At 42.9% G+C, this 23,923-nt stretch overlaps 1 protein-coding gene across 1 annotated transcript; it reads right to left on the bottom strand.

Moving 5' to 3' along the window:
- Positions 1-930: 930 nt before the first annotated feature.
- Positions 931-23,189, bottom strand: MAML1 (mastermind like transcriptional coactivator 1). Its single transcript, XM_059483423.1, has 5 exons — positions 22,481-23,189; positions 12,466-13,866; positions 10,247-10,507; positions 7,256-7,370; positions 931-5,267 (listed from the first exon to the last, which is right to left on the bottom strand). Exons 1-5 carry the CDS (start codon positions 22,847-22,849, stop codon positions 4,276-4,278), a joined length of 3,138 nt encoding a protein of 1,045 aa, XP_059339406.1. The 5' UTR covers positions 22,850-23,189; the 3' UTR covers positions 931-4,275.
- Positions 23,190-23,923: the final 734 nt, after the last annotated feature.

Below are 23,923 nucleotides of genomic sequence, written 5' to 3'. Positions count from 1 at the left end.
CAGTGGAGGATGGCTTAGCAAATTTCTGTTTCACTGAAAAATAACCAAAATGCAGCATTTTTAATGAAACAATAAAGCAAAAATTAATGTAACCTCATGGTTCCCCATGGGCGGAAAGCAGCTGACTCTGGTACTGCTGCCGATTGTTACATTTGGCTCTTTATAAACTTCTGAAGTTACAGGTTTCCTCCTCTCCCAAACAGAACACAAAACTTGTAGAGTAGGAACACATGAAAAACACACTGTGGTAAGCCAGGGGCTGCAAACACATCTGCACAATGACACCAAAGCTTGCAGAATGACCATCAATGTCTGAAGCTGGGCAGGGGCTATGGGACTTTAGCAGCCTTAAGCCAAGACCTCCACACAACACACCCTGCTGCCAGAACTTTGTTCCTGGTTCAGAAACATCAGTTCCTGCTTGCAGCACGTGTCCCACATCTCAGCTGGATTCCTGTGTGTGCCATGTGCCTCCATCAGACAAGTCTTGAGGAAATCAGTTTGAACCTCTAAAGGCTGTTATTCTGAGGGAATTGGCATATTTTGGAACTCTACAATTTTGCACATGTGAGGTTGTTATTAACATCTTTTTCACTATTAACAACCACCTCTGCGGCTGAATTTCCCAGCTTAAGGCCTACAATGCATTCCAGAAAAAAAAAAACCACCAAAGCCCGGAAGCAGTGGGAGTAGCATAAAGCCTGATTTTCAAAGTTACATTTTCTAAGGCCCCTTTATCCAGTTCTGGCCTGTTTAAATGGACTTTCTGAAACCATAAGAACTGTTAAGACACAGCAGCAGAATTTTAGCCTTGGTAATAAACAGGCTGAGCAAAAACTGTATGTTGGGATGAAGGGAAGAAACCAGCTCACTAGGAATGACAATGCTGAACTCTGCTAGGCTCATGCAAATGTATAAAGTCACACCATGTATATTTAATACACTAGCAAAATATTTATTTTATAATGATAAAACAGAAGTGAAGGATTTCTTTTTGGTGTGCACCAGTAATTGTAGTAAAAGAATAAGGGGATTAATGGACTCTTTATACATTTCAATGACAAAAATTCATAAAGGTTAGCATCAAATTCAACTGTTCTCCATTTACAAGCATAAAACTTACCATAATACCCCCCAAACACATATATAAAGAATTATAGTTTTAAAATCTATAAAAAGTAAAAAATATACAGTCAGAAGATCTAACTCTTATTCAAATCTTTAATATAAAATTGTAAACATTTATTTACACAAAGGAAATGTGTATAACAAAATTTTGAGCACCCTTTTCAATTGGATCGTGGTTTTTGGAAGGCAGTGGATGATGCACAGTGACACTCTCACCTTGCCTGCCCAACCAAAACCGCAGTTTATAAATAAAGCCATGGGCGGCCGGCTGGGTTCAGTTCAGGGGAGATTGGTTTTATTGCTCTGAAGCTGCAGCAAATGGAAAGCCCGAGTGCAGACACAGCCAGTGACACATTACAGGGCACCAGGGCAGAGCCCAGCCCTGCCCATGCACCCATGTACATCAAAACCATATTTTCATTTCCATTGAACTGTTCCAACCTTGTTCGTGGCACCGTGTTCTGTGCACAGGGACAGCTTGGATCCTGTTCACCCACGGAGACCAATGGGCATTATAAGCCAGTTTGTCTGGAATCACACCTAATTTTACTCCAACAGTACCATGAAAAGGCCCTGTCATCAAACCCAGATACCTTCCTGAACAAACCCTCTGGTCAAGCAGAGCAATATCCACCTTAGCTTCCAGAAACAGTGGAGGAAAGAGCACACCTGCCTTTTCCTGGACATTTTGCTGGATTGCCTTTGTGGTAGTAACAATGCAAACAGCAGATGTTCTTTTCCTCCAATTAAGAAATCATAACTGGATGGATTGTATTTTAATTTATTCAGAACCAAGTCTGTGTGCAAAATCTACTGGAAAACAGAGCAGATTTCACCACAACCTAAACAGGGAGAAAGAAAAGCTGAATCCTACTACCCTGTTATTTCTGTTAAGTGTTTGTAAGGGGGAGAAAAAAACAGTGACATGGAAGGATGTCACTTGAAATTGAGGTCCCAAGCACCCCCAACAGGTAGGGAAGGCACACTGGTGCAAAGTTAACCCTTAAAATTAAAAATACAGCAAACACTCCTTCCCCTGACATTGCTAGTTTATATCTATACTCTTCTAATGACACTTACCTTGGACCAGTTTTTGGTTTAACTTAACAGTAAACCAAGCTCACTAGCTCTTTTCTTAGATAGCCAGTATGAGAAAAGCTAGCATCAGTTATTTGCATCTCAACTACTTATTCTAGAAAATATCAGAAGTGTCAACAACCAAAGTCACCAACATCTTTATCTTCCCATCCAAAGAAAATCTTTCTGTTATCTTTTCAAAAGCTCTATGAGGGATTAAGCCTGCTTCAGTGAAGTTTTATTCACTGTTCAAAGGTGGGATCCACTGATCAATGCACATCTTTCATCAACAGTTCAACATGATAAAATAGGAAATCTGATCAACAGAGCGGAATTCATCCACACTAGCTAAGTGTGCTGGACAAACCATGTTCCATGCATATTTGGAAAGGGTTAAAGTATTAGTGTTAAAAAAGCAGTTTTCAAAAGTGCAAATTGTCTCATAAAGGAGCTGCAGATACAGTAAAATATTTTCCTTCTTTGAAACCAATGATATCTTTACCTTCCCTTCACCACCTCTGGAAAAAACCCTCTCTGACAATTCTGCAATGCAGAAAACTCCTGGTGAAGCCAGTCTGTGTTGAAGGAAATAGCTTTTAAATCACAATGCTGGGTGGGTTTGGTTAGAAAGTTTAGAGGAGTTTTCCAAGAAAGTGGATTTAGAAAGGGAAGAGGTATTTGTGCATTTAAAACAAAAGCTTCCAACTTTATTTTCATTTTAAAATAAACGTTAAGGCAAGGTGGTTTGTTGGTGGATAAAAGATTTTTTTGGTAGAGAGTAAGGACTTTGGAACACTGACTGTTCCCATGGTGGTTTTTGTCCTTTCTGGGACCAGCCCCAACATATGGATAAGAGGTCTCCTTGGGCTGAGCTGAAGAACAGCATCTGCTTCAAGGGATATTAAAAAAGTAAATCCACCAGTCTATAGAAAGATTATCAAACTTGTAAGCCAGTATTAAAAAAAACAAAGCATTTAAAGGGGGAGACTTCCACATTGGAGCAACCCTGATACAAGTATTCTCCCAGGCTGCCTGTGCTATTATTGCTAATAAGGACTTTCCACCTCCCAGCCAACTTCTTTTTTCCTCATTTTTATCCTGAAGTGACAAAGTCTTGTGCTCATTGCTAACTCTGGGGGATGAACTGTTCTCAAAGGTTAGTTTTACTTTTTACAACAAAGAAAACTAGATGAGCTGTCATGAAGCAAAGCCTTCATTTAAATACAACTACCTTTGGAAATAAGTTATGAAGAAACAGGTGCAAAGTAAATGGCTTTACAATTCATGTTAAACCTACTATAGTTTAAAAGTTCTCCCATAAGAAATTCCCCCTTTAAACACAGCAAGGTACAAGCCAAGAACTGTGCCTCTCTACAACAGAGTGCAAACTGCAGCTTAAAAGACTACAATCTATGAAGGTGACTATCTAGACTAACTGGCCAGGTTTGAATACTTTTTCTCATCTATTACCAGCATCTAGAAATATTTACTGTGAAGTATCACTTGCTTACTGAGAGTACAGGCACATGCTTCAGCAATGGGGAAAAGAAACAATTCCAAACATTTTGCAAGCATACTCAGGTGCATACAGCCTCTTCTCAAACAAAAATCAGAAGTTTGATGGACAGTACTATAACAGCATGTCAAGCTATGAACAAATAATTATTGCAAGTAATAGCTGCAGACTAAGCCCTAAACACAATTTGTGCAACTATTTGCGTTCTTTCTGCACTAGTTCTATGGAATTTTTGTTTTGTTTTTAAATAATTAAAATATTTAGTCTTAGAACACTGCAAGTGAGATTTCTGGAAGGCTGGCCAGGACACAGCATTTTTTGACCTGTTCAAGTGTGCGACTCCTCAGAGACCACGGCCAAAGCGCACTCCTCCTGCAGACCTGCTTGGTGCGCCGTGACCATGAGTCAACGCTCAGTGAGAAGCAGCTCCAGTCTTTTTCCCAACCATTTACCTCTAATGCCTGCAAGTCTCCTCAATGCCACAGGTTTTTTGGTCCAAGAGTTGTTTACATCTCATGAAATAATTAAAAAAAAGTAGAACCCCCGCCCCCATTTTAATGAGTTCCTAACAACTCATCCAAATCGTTCATCCACTCCTCTGAAGTCCTGTTTTTCAGCAAAGAGTCTATCAGATCTGTGTCACCAGTTAAGTTCTGAAGTCCATTACTGCCTGACTGGCCACTGTAAGCGAAAGGCAGCTCCTGACTGGTCGTCCTCACAGGGTACCCTTGGCTACAGTGCAGGTTTCCTCTGTTGGGAATTTGCTGATTTGGGTTCTGGTTGAAAGCATTCAGGTCTGGAACAGTCTGGTTGATGCCAGGCAGGACTTGCTGTGAGGGTACCTGCTGCTGCGCGGGCGCGTTTGTCCGCGGCTGCGCTCCCAAAGAGGACGACAGCATCTGCCCAGAGACGGCAGCGTTCATCGAGGTCATGGGCCTGCTGGTGCTTAGGCTTACCTGAGGCATTCCCTGGGCAAACTGCTGGTTGGACATCTTTAGATGTGTCTGCTGCATGTGGAAAGAGGAGTTGGCAGTAAATGGTCCTAAGCCACTGTTTGCTTGTGTCTGGTTGTTAATATTAGGGATACCTTGGTGTTGCCAAGATGGATTTTGAGCCCCCATAGCAGCTGGTACTCTTGCCATCTGTGGCTTAGATAAGGTTGCATTCAGTGCACCTTTATTGTGCTGCTGAGAAATATTTGAGTTTGGTAAGGTGTTCTGCCCGTAGGCAGCGGGAACGGCAGCGCCCTGGCCCAAGCTGCCCTGTCTCTGCATGGGGGTCTGTCCGTTGGCACTCGGGGCCGTGTGCTGGGGAACCATCTGGCTCATGCCAGGTGCCAGGTTGTACAACCCCCCACGCTGCATGTTCTGCATGCCGGGGTACTGAGACACCCCCCGCTCCTGCTGGCTGGAGCCCGACTGCAGTGGAGCAACAGGAGCGTGTCCAGGTCCCATCTGAATCATGTTCTGGCTCTGAGGAAACAGCCGAGGGCTGCCGGAGCTGGACTGTCCCAAATTACTGACCCCGGGCATGGCTGAAGATGACCCTGAAATACAAAGAAATATTTTGTTCATTAAATACCTCAGGTTCAACCAGAGCTGAGCCAGGCTTGCAGGCACAATAACCCACAAGAGAGATGCAGCTGCATTTGTATAAATTGACCTCTGCAAGCCACACACAGAGAGCAGGAGTTTAATTAAAGAGTGTCAACTGCGGCTCCAGTTAGCACCTCCACCTTGATCTCAAACACAGATATGCCAATGTCCTAAAAAAATCTGAATACCACTTCTAAGAGTTCAGCATCACTAATTTGAAAAAAATTATTACTTTAAAGGCAGGACTCTGATATTTCTTTGTGAACAAAGGTAAACACATATACTTTGAAGTGCATGCTCAATTTACTAAGCTGTTAAAAAACACCTCTTACTGCACACACACACTGTCAGTCATTCCATGCGTACACAAGAGTGCATCTCTTATCATACAACCGTAGGGTTGCCAGTTCTGCATTTTCCCAATTCTAGGAATATCTTCTATTTATCTAAGATAGAAATATCTAATTCAGAAATTTTTGGTCAAGTATCTTTTGGATTTTCACAGTCAAGTATTCAGAATGTTAATATGCAGTGCTGACAGCCAAGCAAGGTGATTTGGAAAAATGTTTTCTCATCAAACCAAACATGATCCTTGCTATTGCAAATTCTGAGTTCAAAATTTCTTCTTGTAGAAGAAGCAGCCCCCGATTTGAGGCAAAAAAAGCAGAAAAGCTCTGTAAAGTGTAGTGCTTGTAACACCCCCCACACTCCTTGCAGTCGACCAGGGGAAACCTACCTACACCTATAATTTCTCTACTTTCAAAACTGAAAGTAAGCTGCAGAATTTTTTCATATTTTATGATAGCTGAGAAATACTGGATCTCCATTATTACTAACATTCTATCTGAATAAAACCAGAATTATCAAGAATAAATTCAAATTATATTGAATTAATTATCAACAAAGTACATAATGAAAACATCAGTGTCGAGGGAATGATGGGTGTGGGAAGAGTCTTACTGTGACAATATTTACAGTGAAGAGACAGCACACATATCAGGATTTAAGATGCAAAAAATAGTTGCAATCATCATCACAAAGAAAAATATTTTTAATAGTACTGAAGTTCATTATAGCAAAACCTACTCTATTTCTAACAGCTGCATGCCTATCTTTCTGTAGAAAGGTGGCAACATAAAAAATATTTCAGTGCAATAGTTGAAGGATGCTACTGATGCCTATGTTAGCACACAATCCTTTTGCATTGGCATTGAGTTTTTTCAGTTAAGTAACAAAACCCAATTGTAGCTGCACAGGCACAAACACTGTAAGGGTGAGGGTATTACATTTCCATTTGCATCTTACCCCTCCAGTATTTATTTCTGCAGGAACATGGAGAGTGAGAAAACAAAATGAAGGGAAATTTAACAGAATTAATACACTACAGACATACTAAGCTGTTTCTCACACAAAAAACCCCACATAGGACACTTCACATATAATGAAGAGAATTTAAACTGCATTCCCTTTTAAATGTAGCAGGGATAAAAATGTTAGAGACTTTTAAACTCATCCTAGAGATGAGAGAAATAACACACCACTTATCTTTCTTTAATGAGGGCCTGTGATAGATACAGGCAGTAGTGATGTCAGCCTTCAGAAAAAACACCCTCTGAATCTTAATATATCAAAGATAGAGATTTCCAACCTGCATAATGAAATAGAAGTACAAAAAAGGCCTGTAGAACAATGAAGGTACTTAAAAATTTTACTCATTTCCCAAACAACATTAAGACCAGAAGCTTAAGTTGTCCCAGATACCTGCGACCAGGGAAGCTGTTAATTTGCAACTGAATCAGAGTATAGGTCAAGAGCTTTTAGGGCACAGTGACATGTAATAAATTAATTAAAAGCTATCCAATCCAGGAAATTTGAAGACACCTTGTTTTTCACTGCTGGTATTTTTTCTGCTATTGTTGGAACTGCCATGTTTACTCACCTGTGAACTGTCCAACCTGCTGCTGGTAGGGGTTCTGTGCCTGATCCTGGTACTGGGGCGGCGGCCGCGTCAGGTGCCGCTGCAGCTGCTGCTCCTGCTGCTGCCGCTGCTTCTCCTGGAAAATGCCCCATGCAACATATTTTAGACACAGATCAAGCTGTTTCCAAGGGCTATCTTGGAGAAAAACAAGTTGTCTGCATACTTTTATGCACAGCTGGTAATCAAAGGGGCTTCTGCAGCCCTACAGTCACTTCAGAGTTTGTTCTCAAGGCTCAAACCCAGTCAGTTTAATCTGATGAGTGACAAGACCAGGATCTCAAAAACAACAGCATGTACTACAAGAGTTACTGCAGTGCATGTCTGAAGCCTTTCAGAGATGACAGTCTCCTAATCAGTAATGTAATCAACAGGCATTTTTAGCAATACTCTAAAGACAAAAAGAGCAGAAGTGCGTGTATTAAAAAAAAACACAATTACTTTTTTGGTCTTTATTTCCAAATCAATACATTTTAGACCTCTCTTTAAAATCAATAAAAGTTCAAGTCAGAAACATCAAAAAATGAACATGTAAATACTTTCTAGTCCTTGTCTGCAAATATGAAAAGATACACACAAATCCATATTATCATATATCACAGGTTTTCCTACAGGATTATGAAAAACTGCAGAACTAAATCCATAACAGAAGTCTACAAGTTTTGCAACCATTGTTTCAAACCACTTTCTTAGCAATGCACTGATCAACTGAAACAAACTCTACTCATGACACAAAATAATTGTACCTCTTCAAAATAAAAGCAGATTCAACCTATACCTATTTTATGATCAAACCATTTGAAAAATAAACCAAGCAAATTTTCTATTAGGAAACTTTGGGGGAAAATGAAATTTAAACTCTTGAGGGGAATGCAGATGTAGTGTCAGTAGGCTCAGACTTTGACAGTGTTAACAGCCATCTGGGTGCTTTCACAATATGAAATGTATCAGGCACAGCATTTCTGTCTCTTCTTCCACAGATACCTTCAGCCAGACTGAAATTCTGACATAACTAAGTAGCAATACAATGCACAACTACTTAACCAAAAAGTTACATAGAGCAAAGCAGGGGACAGAAATTCTCCTCCAAAAGTATTGGGGTAAAGACACAAAGCACTAGCCTTTAGAGAAGAGACTGGTGCACTGTAACAAACAGCAGATACACATCAATACCACCCTTCCCAAATGTCTCCAGCTGAGAAGCTGTTGAGACACGCACAGGAATGAAGAGGGCAGGCTGCTTGACAGAGGACCTGCTGCTTGCAGGACCAGTCAGACCTGAAAGAGGCTGACCACAGAAGCCAACAGGAGATGCCATAGCTCTGAAAAAAACCAAGAACTGTAGAACCTGGCCTGGAGAAGAAAATTAAAAAATACACAGAAGGTTAAGTGAAAAGACAAATTTATAGTGGCAGGGAATGGCGCTGGAGTTACCTGAGACTACAAGTTTCCTGCAAAGCAGACATCAGCAGATTCAGAAATCTTTTTGTAAAACTATATGCAGTATCATGTGTATCCAAAGGAACAAATATCAAATCAGAATGCTAACAAGACCTAGCTTGACTAGGCAGCACAAGGCCAGTAAATGTGGCAAATGCAATGTCTAAAGCTGTTCAGCTCCAAGGCAAAGCCACTCCTTATCTGGGACCAGAGTCTCAGTATCACTATAGAAAAATGGAAATTACACAAGTTAACTGTAGTTACCACAAGTAGGACATGAATGAAGTATTTTCATAATATTGATATTTACTACAGCAACATGTGCTGGCAAAGCAGAAGCAAATAGATAGGAAAATAATATTTTAATGCTATTTTTGAGATGTGCTACTTATCACCTCCCCAGTGTTCAGAGAGGTCTGACACCTGTTCTGTCCATTATTGTCCTAAGGAAACGTACTTGGCCACAGCTCTAAGGGCTCTAACAAAGCTCTAACAATCACCATCCACCAGACATGCAAAAGCACAAACAAGAGGTCACACCCCATACTTCCTTTTTCCCCAGCTGCTCTCAAAGAATACCTGTTTGTTAACATTCTGGAGAGTAATGATTATTCATCTTTGATATTTTATATTAATATACAAGTCACCAAAGACTGATTGATTTACTAAAGTACTCTAAGCTTACAGATCACATAACTCATAGAGAAGATGTGATTTTATTGATGATTTGGGCATTTTCTTTCAGTCTTTAATAATATAATTCCCCCACAGTATTCCCTTAGTCCAAATTGTTTTAACCAAAATATCAAAAACATATCTTTACCAACACTCATACACTGCCAACCACATTTATATGTTTTGTCTACACTGGCTTCAGAACTCAGGGGGTTTTTCTGTCCCCTCTATTGACACCTCAATTTCATCAGGATGTCTCCAGGTGATAAAAGAGCCATTGGCTAGGACTTGGCACAGCCATAGCTCCACAATCCTGCATATTCTACTACAACCTTCCCCATAAAAGGGGCTGTCATACATTTTCAGTTCAGAGGAGACTATAATTTCCTCCTTTCATAAAGCTTCTGATGGGCAGATGATTCAGGGAGACCTTAGAGCACTTTTCAGTACCTAAAGGGGGCTTATAAGAAGGCTGGAGGGGGAAGTTGTCTCAAAAGGGCATGAAGTGATAGAGCAAGGGGGAATCCAAGACCTCCATCTGAAGGAGGTTAGGTTCAGATTAGATATTAGGAAGAAATTATTTACTGTGAGTGTGGTGAGGCATTGGAACAGGCTGTGGCTGCCCCATCCCTGGAAATGTTTCAAGGCCAGGCTGGATGGAGCTTGGAGCAAGCTGGTCTAGTGGAAGGTGTCCCTGCCCTTGGCAGAGGAGCTAGAACTGAGATGATTTTTAAGGTCCTTCCCAACCAAACTATACTCTGATTCTAAAACATCAAATGCTATTTCATGCACCTGAGCAAAGCAGTACAAATTAAAAAACAGAGAGCTGGCCCCTCTCACCTGTTCTGCCAGCAAATGCTGCTGCCTCTGTTCCATTAGGAATTGCTGCTTCTGTTGCTCCATGAGCAGATGCTTCTGTTGCTGCTCTCTCTGTTTCTGCTGGTCCATCAGCATTTGGTGTTGCTTCATCACTGCTGCTTGCTGCTGATAAGCTGAGCTGCTGTGGTTACCTGCCATGGTGACATTTGGAGCCTGGGCACCCACCCCAGGGCCCGGGACAGAAACAGGAACACGAGGAACAGCAGGAGCAGGGTTCTGATCCTGCAGAACACAGGAAAAGTAACAGAAGTTACAGAAATGCAGTAATTTCTTCACATCTATACAGCACCAGACACAGAACTGCCAGTTTGGAGTTAGGGTCAGAAGCCCCACAACATTTAGGAATAGAGGCTTTAACTCCAGTCTCAAAGTTCCTCCCAATTTCCAGCTCAAACAGGTCAGTATAGCTCTGTGTGCTCTTTTCAGGCACTTACAAACTGCTCATCAAACACCCCAGCTTCTGTTTATTTTAGAAGCAGTTTTTCAAACACTACATTTGATATTTTTGTTATACAAAGCATTTATTGAAATCCTGCCTCTTCTGTCAACATTTCATTCTGCAAGTGTTTATGTCTCTCATCCTAAAGCTGCTTTTTTTTTAATATCAGAGAATTTACTATTTGCAGGTGAAGGGGAGAAGGCTTCCATTGGTCAAAATGGTTCTTAAAGTATTTTTCCAGCAATCCAACCATCACCACACACTACAGACAAAAATACTACTAGAGATAAGTCTGATATTATTAGGTTTTTTTTAAGTCTGCATTTTTTGTCCTTTTTTTCTGAGACTGGAACATGGGATAAGCAAAAATAACATGGAACATTCAAAAGCCCTCCTAGTACCAGCAAATCCCTTTGAAATTTGACAGTTTTCATCATTTTAAAGCACAGTTCAGCCTCATCTCTAATTACACAAACAAATATTACGTTTAATTTAAGCAATCAGCTAATGGGTTTGGCTGTTGGTTCTCACTCTGCAGTTTCATAAGGAATCACAAGCCAAATACAAGGAATGCTGCACTAAGTTGTTCCGTGTGCAAGCTTTTGAGAAATTCTCCCAAAGCTTTCATCAGTATTTCTGTTAGTTCAGTGCAAGTGTGGCAGCGTAGACACAAGGTCACCCTCACATTTTTCAGTGAGGGGGAGATGTGGCACACACAATCATCTCTACCCTTCTTCCATCAAAAGGCTGTTAGACTGTTACTTCTGCCAGCTTTCAAAGAGATCCTTTTTTTTTTTTTATGAAGCACACATTGATCTCAAATTTCTATTTGTACACCGGTGTGGTCTTTATCACAGACTAATCAGAGCTTTTTCACAGGTTTTCTGTTTTGTTGAGAGAACATATGACTAGAGTTGGATCTCAAACAGTTTTTGCTGGAGGAACTTTAATCAAATACCTTTTCTTTTCAACAAGCCCTCTTGTATGTGCATTGCAGGTACATGTTACAGAATCCAATGAGTCTAAACTTCCACCCACTACTACAGAAATTTTCACCTGCAGCATACCTGTAGTAAGTTTTATACAAGGCAAAGGAGCACCATCTGGAATTTTCTGTTAAAAACCTGAAGCATATGCTTCAAGCAAACAAACATTGCCATTATTCATTCTTAATGATATATTTCTCTCCTATGCCATGCTTCCCCAATGCCCAGAGACTTCACCAATAAAAATCCATAGAACTGAAAGGCTCCACGGAACACCCAAGAAATCAGGAATGCAGCCCCCACTTCCACCTCTCTGCAAAAGTAGGTCTTTTAATAGTAAGCCAACTCTGACACAAGCAGGGACTAAAAACAAGGTAAAGAAATCAAAGCTTCTTTGAGAACACTGTGTAACACTACAGTTTTATACAAGTTATTTTAGTCAAAAGTTTACAAAGCATCTATTTATCTTTGTAAGTAGAAGCTTCTGTGAAGCACGACATAATTTGTTGCCCACAAAGTATATTAAGCTGGAAATCACACGTTACATGACCTAGAACCCAGTATTAAAAACTGTCCCCAGTGGAAAAAAAGACCTCATGATTCTTGTTTAAGATTCTTGTATATAGGATATATAGGATTTTTCTCTTTAAAATCAATGGAAACATTTGAAACTATACCAAGGAATCTGCACTCCAGCCTTACCTACCCAACACCCTTAAATCTGCTACAGAGCAAAGGTAACTCAGGACATTCACCTGACCATGTGGCAGTCGGTAGGTCATGTTTCCAGGCTTGGGTTTCAACAGGATCATCCCATTTTGGTCGTCACCTACATGGGACAGTGGTGGCTGCTGGCGCTGCTGGATGTATGCCAGCATGGGAGCCTTGTTCTGCCCAGGCACTGCCACCCCCTGCTCACACTCTGCTTTGTAATGGGAAAGAGGTTTGGTGTTCCCATAGTCCAGCATAGAGCTTTGACTGTTCACAGGGTTCTGGTTCAAGCTGTTTTGCTGATGACCCAAAATATTCACATGATAATTGCCTCCAGCTCTTGGTGAGCTTTTATTTCCCAAATTAGGCATTATGAGTTTCTGATTGTTGAAGTCTGGCTGATAAACTGATGGGCTAGTAGGATTTTCCATGGTATATGGGACAGCCAGTGGACTATGGGAAGGCCCAGGCTGTTGCCACGTTGACATCTGATTTGCTTGGTGGACCTGTGAAGCTTGTTGCTGGTTCTGCAACATCTGATCTCTCTTCTGCTTGGCAGCAATCTGCTGAAGTTGATGAGCAGAAGACATTTCTTTGGCACTTCCTGCACACTTCCCAGGTAACAACACAGGCCTCTGGATGTTCTGAGAGTGGTTTGATGCCTGCATCATGGGCTGATTAGGATTTTCAGTCATTGACTGACTGGAAGGCTGGAACATAGCCTGAGAACTAACAACCGTTGTAGAAGCGGCACTTACAGGTACAGAAGCAGCACCAATAAATGCTGAACCTGAAGAAGTTGGTCTAACCTGGGGAGATCCCAGCTGCTCTTGCTCAAAGGGTGCTGGGGAAAACTCAGTCTTTATGTTAATATCTTGTGGTAATGGAGTCTGTGCAGCTGAATTTGAAGAATCTGCATCTTTTTTGTCTTCAAAGTCATCATTGAAGAGATCCTTCATGTCTTCATCGGGCACTGATCTATTGAGCTCCTCAATAAGTTCCTTCCATTCTTGCTCATTTAGGTTAAGATCAGGCATCAGGTTATTCTGAGATATAGAACCCCCTGCTACAGGGTTCATACAGGGAAGCTCATCTACAGGCTCCTGCTTCAGCTCTTTGTTCAAACTCAGAGGAAATGAATCATCAGCATCACCACCTCCATTCATCTGCAGGCTGGAATCTGGAAGACACTTCTTGCTGATGCCATCGAGCCCCATTGGATGCTTCCCATTAAGTTGTAAGGTATCACCAGTACCAGATTTCTTGTCAAGATGATGGAGTGGAGACACAGGGGGCATTCCATTGGAAGAACCACTCACTCCCAGACCATCCTCACGACGCAGTTTCTTGGACACAGAAAACACATCACCATAGCCATTCTGCTGGTCTCCATTCTGAGGGGAAGCAGCACTATCAAGCTTTCTTTTCACAGTCTCATGGAGCTGCTGAAAAAGAAAAGGAATATTTTAGCTATGTAGTTTATGTTACACAAATCTGGATTTTTATTTCTTACCAGAACATTGTCTTGTGCCGAACAAAACATTTCAGAAAAAAAAAAATCAAAGACTGCATCTTTGTTTTGGTAACATTTTGTTTTACAAGTCAGCACATGAGATTACTTCCTCACTATAATCTCTCACAGAAATTTTTCAAAAAACATGCACTACTTTAAACAGACACCCCCTCCTTCAACAAAACTAGAAGCTGCCAAGTACTCTGACAACAAAAAGTTGAAAAATGGCTGTGAACTGGAATATGTTATGATTTTTCCTATTCAAAAGGAGAAAAACATTAAATAATGTTAAGAATCAAATTTCAGATGAGAATAAAAACCTGTATTCTATTTGATCTATGTACACATACAGTCTAATTGTTCCATGAGACTCTTTCATAAGTCTCACATTTAAATATTTATAAAGCTGTCCCACACTTAAATATTTAGAAAAAACAAGTAATTCTCTTGTGATAATATCTTTTAGAGAAGAACTGTGTATATAAATTTTGTACACAATCACACTTTTGGCACTGAAGCAAAACCAATTTGTCACTTAGCGACCATTGCTTCACACTTGTGCAAAATGCAATTCAGAGTTCAGCCAGTTCTATCACAGCAGAGCAAGTTCATTCCTTTTCTCTTTTCTCCTGAAGTATTTGCCAGCTGCTCTGACCACCAGAGCCCCAAGCAGCTCCACAGTTGGCCTCTCCCAGATGGTGAAGGCACAGATTCTCTTTCTCGTGGTGCCACCTAGAAGCGACCAGCGGCTACAGCAGCAGCTTCACAGCCAGAGCCTGAGCACCTTTGTTCAACTTCTCCTTCTTGCCAGCATTCTTGCAAATAAAATGTTCTTTCTATTGACCTCAAAAGCATCTGAAAACAGAATTCCTGCACACATCAAAGGTGACTATAAACTTTTCCTTCCCTCAGGTGCATTCTGTAAAAAAATCTGAGCTTTGCTGGTGCTGGAACGCTCCACCAACGCAGACAAACCTGCAGGGCAGAGACGCTGCTCCAGCAGCGTGGGGAGCTGGGAGAGGGAGCTGCCATCAGCTCCCAGCCTGGGTCAGACACCCTGGGACATCTCAGCAGGACCCTCGACAGGAATCTCCACCAAGAGCCACCATCTGAGGTGTGGGGTCACTGAACAACAGCTCTCTCAGAGGACAGGAAAGCAGCTCATCAAACAAACCTCAAGACAAGTATGGTTCTTTTCATATTACCTGCAGTGTTCACAGGGCAGTCCACTAACCCCTGGGGAAAACTCATCCAGGGAAAAATGGGAAACCTCAAGATCTCAGCATTCAAGCAAGAGGCTGGATGTAGGGCCAGCATAAACTATCAGAAGAATTTTACACACTTGCCTGAGCAACAGTATTATTTGATTTACGGACAGAAGGACTGGTTCACAGTTAATTGTTCCTATTTTTTTTAACCATCTACAGTGAGCTGATCTTTGGGGGCAAAGAAACCCCAGACCATCTGTTTAATTACTGCACAGGTAACAGCAAAAAAACCCCACTATTTGTTTAATGCTTGCATAGGTAACAGCAAAGCCTTATTTTTATCTGTGGGACAGACTCCAGCTTCCCTGGAGACTGTGATCTTCTAGATGGCTCATGGAAATAGCAGCAGAATAGCAAGATCAGCAGAAGACTGAGTAGGATGAGGTGAGGTGTACATCTGGAGAGGAGGTTGGAACTTGAAATCTCTTAATTTGAACATCAGGTCCTTAGCTTGGAGTAGCAGCTCTCTAGTGCATTTTTCAACTCAAAAGAATAACGGAAATTTACTTTTTTGTAAAAAGACACAACAACAGAGAGCAAAATCCTCAACTCCATCACAACATTTGGCTTTCAGCGTTTCCCATTGTTTACTTCATACTCCCACCAGGAAAACTGAAGCTCAAGGTGGATGAGTAACTTGCCCAAGGTTATATGATGAGTCAAATTACTCAAAGTTTGGGAATGGGTCCTCCTTACTTCTAAATAGTTAGGGAAAAACCCCACTCACTCCCTGAAAACTTACATCAAAATATAACTTGGTTTTGTGAGCTACACTCACTGCAGTCTAGAAAGACACAGAGCCCTAATATCCAGCTCAGGAACTCTCAGATCTCTGTGGATTTTAACAGTCATAACACTCAGATATCTGATCCTTGGAGACATTTTGACTGTAAGTTGCTTGGGACAAAATCCTCCTTTCACCTAAAACTGTATTCCTTTGGAGAAAAAAGGGAGATTAAGTTCCTCCCCAGTTTGTCTGTGTCTATCCAAATAATCTGGTCTGAGGAGAAAAATAACAAACTGCATATGAGATACAAGTCAGACTGCAAGCTATCTACATATCAAGCTGCTCCAATGGAGTTCTCAAGGCAAGAAAAACCTGTTCTCTTCTGCCAAAACTCATGAAAAAACCAAGCAACACATGGATGAAGTAAAGTATAGCTTGCTACTCGCTAAGAAACCCCCTTCGGCTTTAATGTTTTTGTTCACTACCATCCTGTAAGGCACAGTGTTCCTCCAGTATGCTGTCCATAATTTCTTCAGCAGAATCAATCAATTTTATTTGTAACACTAAGCCAATAATTTCCACTGTCACAAGATCAGATACAGAAGTGTCCTCTCATTTTCTCAGCCTATTCAATTTTCCAACAAAAGATGGAACTTTCTAGATCACTGTTATCTAGCTATGCCTAAAAATATTACCCCAAAAGCATTTATCTGAAGTATTTATACCAATATAGGACCAGTGCAAGGCAGGGGATGTGAGCTGGCCTCAGTCCATTGCCCAGGACAGCTCAGAGAGTTTGTGAAAGAGCCACCGAGGGGCCACAGGCTGCACCTCCTCCATCACCTGAGCTGCATTTTATTCATGTGAGCAGAACACACAGTCCTCAACTGGCCATAAACACTTCCTTGGCAGGAGCACACATGCTCAACTGTGCATTCCTCATGCACAGAACACAAGCTGACAAAGCCCAGGTGGCATCCATGACAACAAAAGGTGTCCAACACAGCAGCCTCTGGCCATGGAACTCACACACTGACAAGGAGACAGGCCTGCAGTGCCAGAGATGGATTTGTGCCCAGGCAAATGACAAAGCTTCCAGCAGAAATAGAGAGCACACAAAGCATTTTGATAGATTCAATCTCTGTCTTAAACCCACCAGCTGTACCACAATGGTGCTCAGCCCTACTGTGGTCTCACTGCAGGGGCAAATTGACTGACTTCATAAAAGCTGTCCAAGAACTACAACAGAAGCCCAACAAGAAACCAGAAAAGCTTGAAAACTTAATCTATTGCTTGCCTATTAGCACTGGCAGAATTCAAAACTTCAGAGGCCAGGGCAGTGCTCTCTTACTGCCTTGGTGGGAAGGGGCATGAATCACTGATCAAAACAGTGGTACAAAGTTGTTCTGATTGGTTTTGTGGGGTTTTTTGTTTGTTTGTTTGGTGTTCACTATTTTGGTGTGGACTTAATACCTGAAACTACATTTAGATAATAATCTGAAACCAATGACATTGCAATGCATTAGAACTTAACAGGCATGGAAGTTTAGATCACATTATTTGTTTGAAAGCAAAAAATCCTTTACCATTCAGAACAGCTAAACTGAGGACAGTCAGCTAAAGTCCTTTTGCAAAATTCCAATACTTTTTTACACTTTGAGACCTAAACTGAAGGTGGCAGATACATATAAATAGATATACAAACTGTATGCAGGTTTCATTTAAAAAAAACAAACAAACCACCTCATGAACATGGCAGAAAAGAAAATTCTTAAAAATCTGGTACCCATACTGTGTCTCTCAGGCTCTATAATGTTCTTATTTAGCTTTTAAAAGCATCTGTTACAGAGATTTAAATATTCTTACAGGATTTAGTAGAGTTTTAATCTTTGTATTTCATTTCAAATTAGTTTACCATTTCAATATCAGAATTAAGTCTACAAGAATTTGTTTTGATATAGAAGCAAGAGAAACAATGCTGGACATTTTCAAAGAAGAAATACTAGATTAGACTACAAATATAATAAAAACCTAGCTCCAGTATGGCTCCTAGCATTCTGAACCAGAAGGGGAAACCAAATCAGCATACATTCATTTTTCTGCCATGGGAGTGCCAGTATTGCAGCACAGATAAGCCCCCATGTACCAGAGTCCACAGCAGGTGCTCCACAGACACTGATTGTCCTCTCCTGCCTCACTAAGGACAAAGATGACAGCTCCTTAAGCTGGAATAACAATGCAAATACCAGACACTGCAGTGTATGAATTCTGGATAGAAAACATAACATTCTGACTACACCCCACAGCAAGAACCCCCCCTTTACTGTGCATCTACCCTCAGCTTCCAAAGCTGCACTCCCTCTGCAAGGAAAGCATTTTATTACCCAATGTGTTCCTGCATTCCACTGTGCTTTCAGAACCAAACTGCTGGACTCTTTTTTAATTTTTACTTTAATTCCAGCAGACTTTTGTATTTGGGTGACTGCCTGCTGGAGTGAAGAAGGGCTGTGGATAGGCATGTCTATAAATATCCCAAGCCTGCATTAGTCACAAGGGGCAGCTTCTGCTACAGGAATTGTTCTGCTGAATCAAAAAAAACTCCTGTGCCTTCAGCTGCAATGCCGGATCCTCCACCTCACTTGAACTTAAACAGCAGCAGCAGCTCAGTCACTCCCAGATCCTTACAACTTAGGAAACATCACTGCATATCTAACTAATCTGGCAAGGGAAATGTTTCAAACATAAAACAATACCTCACAGAGAATTAAAAGGAGACAAAGAAAAACCTGTCTGAGTTGTTGGGCAACAAACTATCAGACTTGTCAGCAAAAACAAACAATGGTGGCAAGACTACACTGCACCATGGCTATATATAAATAACATGTAAATAATTTGCTATCTTTGTGGTAAAACATAATTTCACAATTTAACACCCCTATACCACAGCTTACACAAAAATGAGGTCTTCTGAACTGTTAGAGTACCAGCCTGAGCTTTGTTAGAGGAACATCATTAACACTTGTCAGTACACTATGGACAATCTATTCCCTTTAATTTATTACTTTAGGTCTTTCAACCAAGAAACACTGCATTGCCCTCCTTGTACTTCAATTTTATTTAAAACTGTTTACTTGGTGCCTTTGCTTAATTTAGTGTTTAACTAATATTAATGCAAAACATCTATCACTCCCAAATAAATGTTAAAAGTTGCTCTTCAGCTTTAACACAAAGCCTTCTCAAGACAGGCCACTGACTCGACTTCTGTGCTCATTCCAGAAATACTGTTTGTGGTTTTGTGGCAGTCCTAGACAAAGCAAGCTCTCTGCACAACAACTGCTCTCAGGTGGGGGAAAAAAACCCAGTAAGAAATAGGGAGCAGCTCTCCTTCCAAGACACCATATCATAAAACAAGGAGTGGAGATGAAAATCCAGATCTTTGCCATTCTCCTCATTCACATGTCAATGAAACAGCTTCTGTTCAGCTCAGCCATCCACTGCCTTTTTGTCTACCACAGAAATGTAAGGAAGCCAAACTCTCTCTTGCACAGAATTTAAACACCATTATTCAATGAACTTTCATCTATCAGAAGCTGGCAGAGAAAAAAATGTTCTAGGAGACAAGCCCCATCTCTTCCCAACTTCCCTGTTTCTCAAAAATGGAAGATTAACTCTGCAAACATTATCCAAATATCAAGCATCTTCTACTTTGAACACAGCCCTAATAATGTCACATTAAAGAACAGAAATGGGAAGAAGATGTCACCATTTGGATTTCCCATTAAATAATGGTCTGGAAGTTTTTAAGAAGTAGGAAGCTAGAAGTTTTTTCAACATTTTTCTCAAATGAAGGACAGGCCTACGTGATGCACAAATAATCCAAGGTATTTCTGTATCAATGCTGTATTGTCTCAGTCTCTGTAGCTCAAATTTTACAGCTGCTAAGTAAGAAAACAAGGAAGAATCTATCCCTTACTTCTGCCTGTAAGCAAGATCCATCTAACTTCAGGATCTAAACCAGAGCAAAGACTCATGGAAGAGAAAATATCTGATTTTGTCCACGTGACAAATCATACAAGACTAAGGAGGAAGTGGTGGTGCCACCCTGTTCCCTGTGACTATTGTGGATTTACAGAAGGTGCTCAGCAGCACAGCACCTGGCAGTGCCCACACTGCCCACACCTGGGGCAATGCAGCTTCATGACCTCACAAAAGCCTTCACCTTTACATGAACTGCTCTCTCCTTCAGGGACCAAAATAAATGCTTCATTAACAGTCAACATAAAGTACCAATTTCCAAGAGCAGATTCATATGCAGCTTCACAGAAAAATGTGGACTGCTACAGCAGCAACAGCTGATATAATGCATGCTGCACTGAGCTAGCAGCATTCTTTGGAAAGGATGTGTCCAGGACGTTTTAAAAGACAGCTCTGGTGTTCATCCAAACTTTACTGAACACTGGAAATCAAGCCCATATCCTTCCCATTCAAAGCACATGCTTGGTCTTGATAATGGCAACACGATGGGTAGAGGTAAAATACCAACGTAGAGAGGGACCTTCTGGGCCAGAGGAATTAAATCAGCAGCAGAGGTGCTGTTGTTCTTGTGTTTTTTTCCAAGACTTGAATTACTAAGCAAACCAACTTTATACCCCAGTAACGAGGTGATGAATCAGCAGCTGCAATTAAGCTCACAGTCATGGATGCTAGGAAGGAAACAGCAGGCCAGCCCGGGGAAGAGTCATTCATCCACTAAACCCCTCTTCTGTTGTGTAAATTGGCCACTGGCAGCAGCTTCCTGTACAAGGGCTTCCCCCACGATGTGCAGTGCACTTCAGAACCGACTGCTGTTGAGAGCCCTCATTATAATGGATGCTAATTAGATCAAATCCACATCCAAAGTGATTGAAGAGAAACAACACCAATGAATTAGAGACATCTTTCTTTCAGAAGATCAATATGAAGTCGTGTGGTGGCAGTTTAAGCAACAGGATTTGACATGCTAAAGAGCCCTGAGTGTAATGAAAATACACATTATTAAGGGGTAGAGCCCCATATGCAAAAAGCCCAAGAGCCCAGAAGGAAAGAAACAGAACCTCCACCAAGGTTTTAGATAATAAAAACCAAGTTTGAGTCATTTTTGTTTTGACACAAGTTTACATTCAAGATTAGTCTACTAAACAACAGCTAACTGTAAAGTTTTGTAGAATCAGTGTCAGGAATGCACAAGGTTTCCTCTCTTCCTCAAGTACCCTTCTGTAGCAGCCCTCTGAAGTGCTCTAACTGTGTCACAAGGACCTCAGTCTTCTCAACAGTCAGCAAGTCCTCGAGTTTCATAGGTGTTTTAGCAAGAACAGAAACAATTCAGTCAAGTAACACTTTCAGTTCATCTTGTAAATACTACAAACTGCAGCCTAGTGCTGGTCACAGTAAAGATGACATAGATAAACCCCCTTCAGTATTTCACATTATGTCCTGAACACTCAAGCATACATAAAAGCTCTATTGTGATTCTATTTTAAAAACAGTAAATGAGGTCCAAGACACAGAGAAGTACACCCTCCTTCCTTTCTAATCCAATCAAATACATAGAGCACCCTAAAATATTATTTATTCTATTTATTAACCTGGGAATATCTTTGTTTAACCCAGTGTCCCCTTTTAAAGACACTCAGAGTGCTACTGAATCATTTTCATGCAGGCCACCATTTAAAAATACCTGATTTTAAGGCAGACAGGTATTAGGACACGCAGCCTTTAAGAGGTTATCCTACTAACCTACATTACTGACACATTAGCACACAGCAGTATATTTAAAGGGCCCAGAATAAGTTAAGCAATAGCTATCTTGATATACAAACAGGGCTATGTGAATATGTCCCGACAACCAGAAATGCTAGAGAAGCCAGAGAAACATTAAGATTTTGAGCTAAGCCAGTTTTTAATGGGTGGAGTGGGATTCTCATAGTGTTCACACCCACTAGAGTGAGCGGCAAACAAGCAGCTGCCTTTCCACTGAAATTCTTTCCAATATGAACCAGAATTAACAGACACATTGTCTTAAAACTCCCCCCCCAGTAAGAAGCATATCCTTATCAAATGACTCCACAAAACCCGGACACCCCAAAATGAAAACTTAAGCAAACAAAAATCCAAAGGCACCGCAGTATTAATACCCCTCTGACAGTTTCTGCAGGGGCATTTTAGGTGAATTAGCCAGAAATATGATTCACAAAATACTCTGAATGATTTAAGCATCACAGAAATCCTGCCTCTACCCCTACCCCATCATGCCAGTTTTTCTACACTCTTCCAGCGTGCAGAGGTGACGAGCGCAAACAAAACAGCCCTTATCGTTTGCGAAGTTGTAACACAGCAGAGAGGGCACTCGGCAGAGCAGCCCCAAGCCCAGCCCTCGCTCCGCAGGCCACCACAGCAGCAGCGACAGCTCCTTTTCCTTCCCCCATCCCGCTCCAGACGAGAGGTGCCGGTGCCAGCCGGGCACGACCGCCGGTCCCTCCCCGGCCCCAGCAGCCGGCCCCGGGGGCGCTTACCGCGATCAGGGCGCTGCTGCGGCCGTGCTGCTGCTCTCCGCTCGCCGCCTCGCCGTCCAGCCCGTTGGCTCCGCTCCTCTCGGCGCTCCCCGCGGCGGCGGCGGGCGGAGGGGGCGCGGGCGGCGGCGGCGCCGGGGGCGGCTGCCGGTGTTTGCCGGCCCGCTTGGCCTTGGCCTGCAGGCAGCGCTGGTGCAGGGCGAAGGTTTGCTGGCGCTCCAGCTCCAGGCGCTCCGGGGACACGGCCTGGTAGCGGGACTCGCAGGCGCTGTGGTGCCGCCGGCAGAGCTCGATGCGCCGGCGGAGCCGCTCCATCACCGCGCTGTGCCGCGGCACCACGAACTCCGCCATGGGGCAGGGGGGCAGCACCATGGGCCGGGCGGCGAAGGGGCGGCCGCCGCCGCTCACCGGCTCCTCGCTCCGGCGCCCGCCATGGCGGGGCCTCCGCCGCCCCTCCCGCCGGCCTTACCTGCGCTCCCCGCCGGGATCGTCCCGGGTCTTTCTCCCCGCCCGGCCCGGCGCCCGCTCCTCTCTCCCCCGCCCCACTTCCTCCTTCTGCCCCGAGCCCGGCGCCGCTCCGCTGCCCCGCTCTCCCTCAGCCCTGCCCGCCTCTCGGGGCCCGGCGGAGCCCGCCGCGCTCCCTCCGCCGCCGCCCTCAGGCGCGGGCCGGCCCGGACCCCCGGCCCCCCATTGTTGTCCGCGCCGCCGCCATCTTGAAATTGTTTTTCCCCTCCAGAGCCGAGTTGAGAATAAATGGGCGGAGCTTCCTGGGTGGGGGGCACGTCACGGCGCGCGGCGCGTCACGAGCCGTGACCGACGCCCCTCCCAGCCAATAGGAGGGCGCGGAGGCGCGAATTAAGCAGCGGAGGCGAGCTGGGGGCGGCGCTCGGCGCGGTTTAAAGGAACAGGCATGGAGGGGGCGGAGCGTCGACGGCCCGGCCAATCAAGAGGCGGGAGGCGGGGCCGCGGGTGATTGACAGGAGGGGCGGGCAGGAGCCCGGCCGCTGGAGCGGAGCCCGGCCCGGCCCGGCCCCGTGGCCCGGGCACCGCTGCGGAACCCGCTCGGCCCCGCAGTGACAAAAACCGCGAGACACGGGTCACCGCACCCTCACCCTGCTGAGGGCTGAGCCAGCTTTGCTAATTAGACAAACAAAGCCAACCAGATTTAAGTTTCTTTATTGATTAGTTTTTACATTTTTATTTTCAAGTTGCTTCTACAAGTACCTGTTTGAAATGGACATGAAATCACAGTAGTTGTGTCCAGCAACACTAAAAAAAAAAAAAACTAAAAGAAACCAAAACAAAAACCCAGTCAACCAAAAACCCCTTTCACAAACCACGAGGCAAGAGGGGTATTAACCATCAGTTTGGGTTGAGCAGAGCAGTCACAAGCCCCACATCTGTACCCTCCTCAGTGGAGGAGCTGAGTTTGTGAGGGAGGAGTAA

Source organism: Ammospiza nelsoni, chromosome 16 (genome assembly GCF_027579445.1).
Source record: "Ammospiza nelsoni isolate bAmmNel1 chromosome 16, bAmmNel1.pri, whole genome shotgun sequence".
NCBI lineage: Eukaryota > Metazoa > Chordata > Aves > Passeriformes > Passerellidae > Ammospiza > Ammospiza nelsoni.
This window is presented reverse-complemented; position numbering and strand designations above follow the sequence as displayed.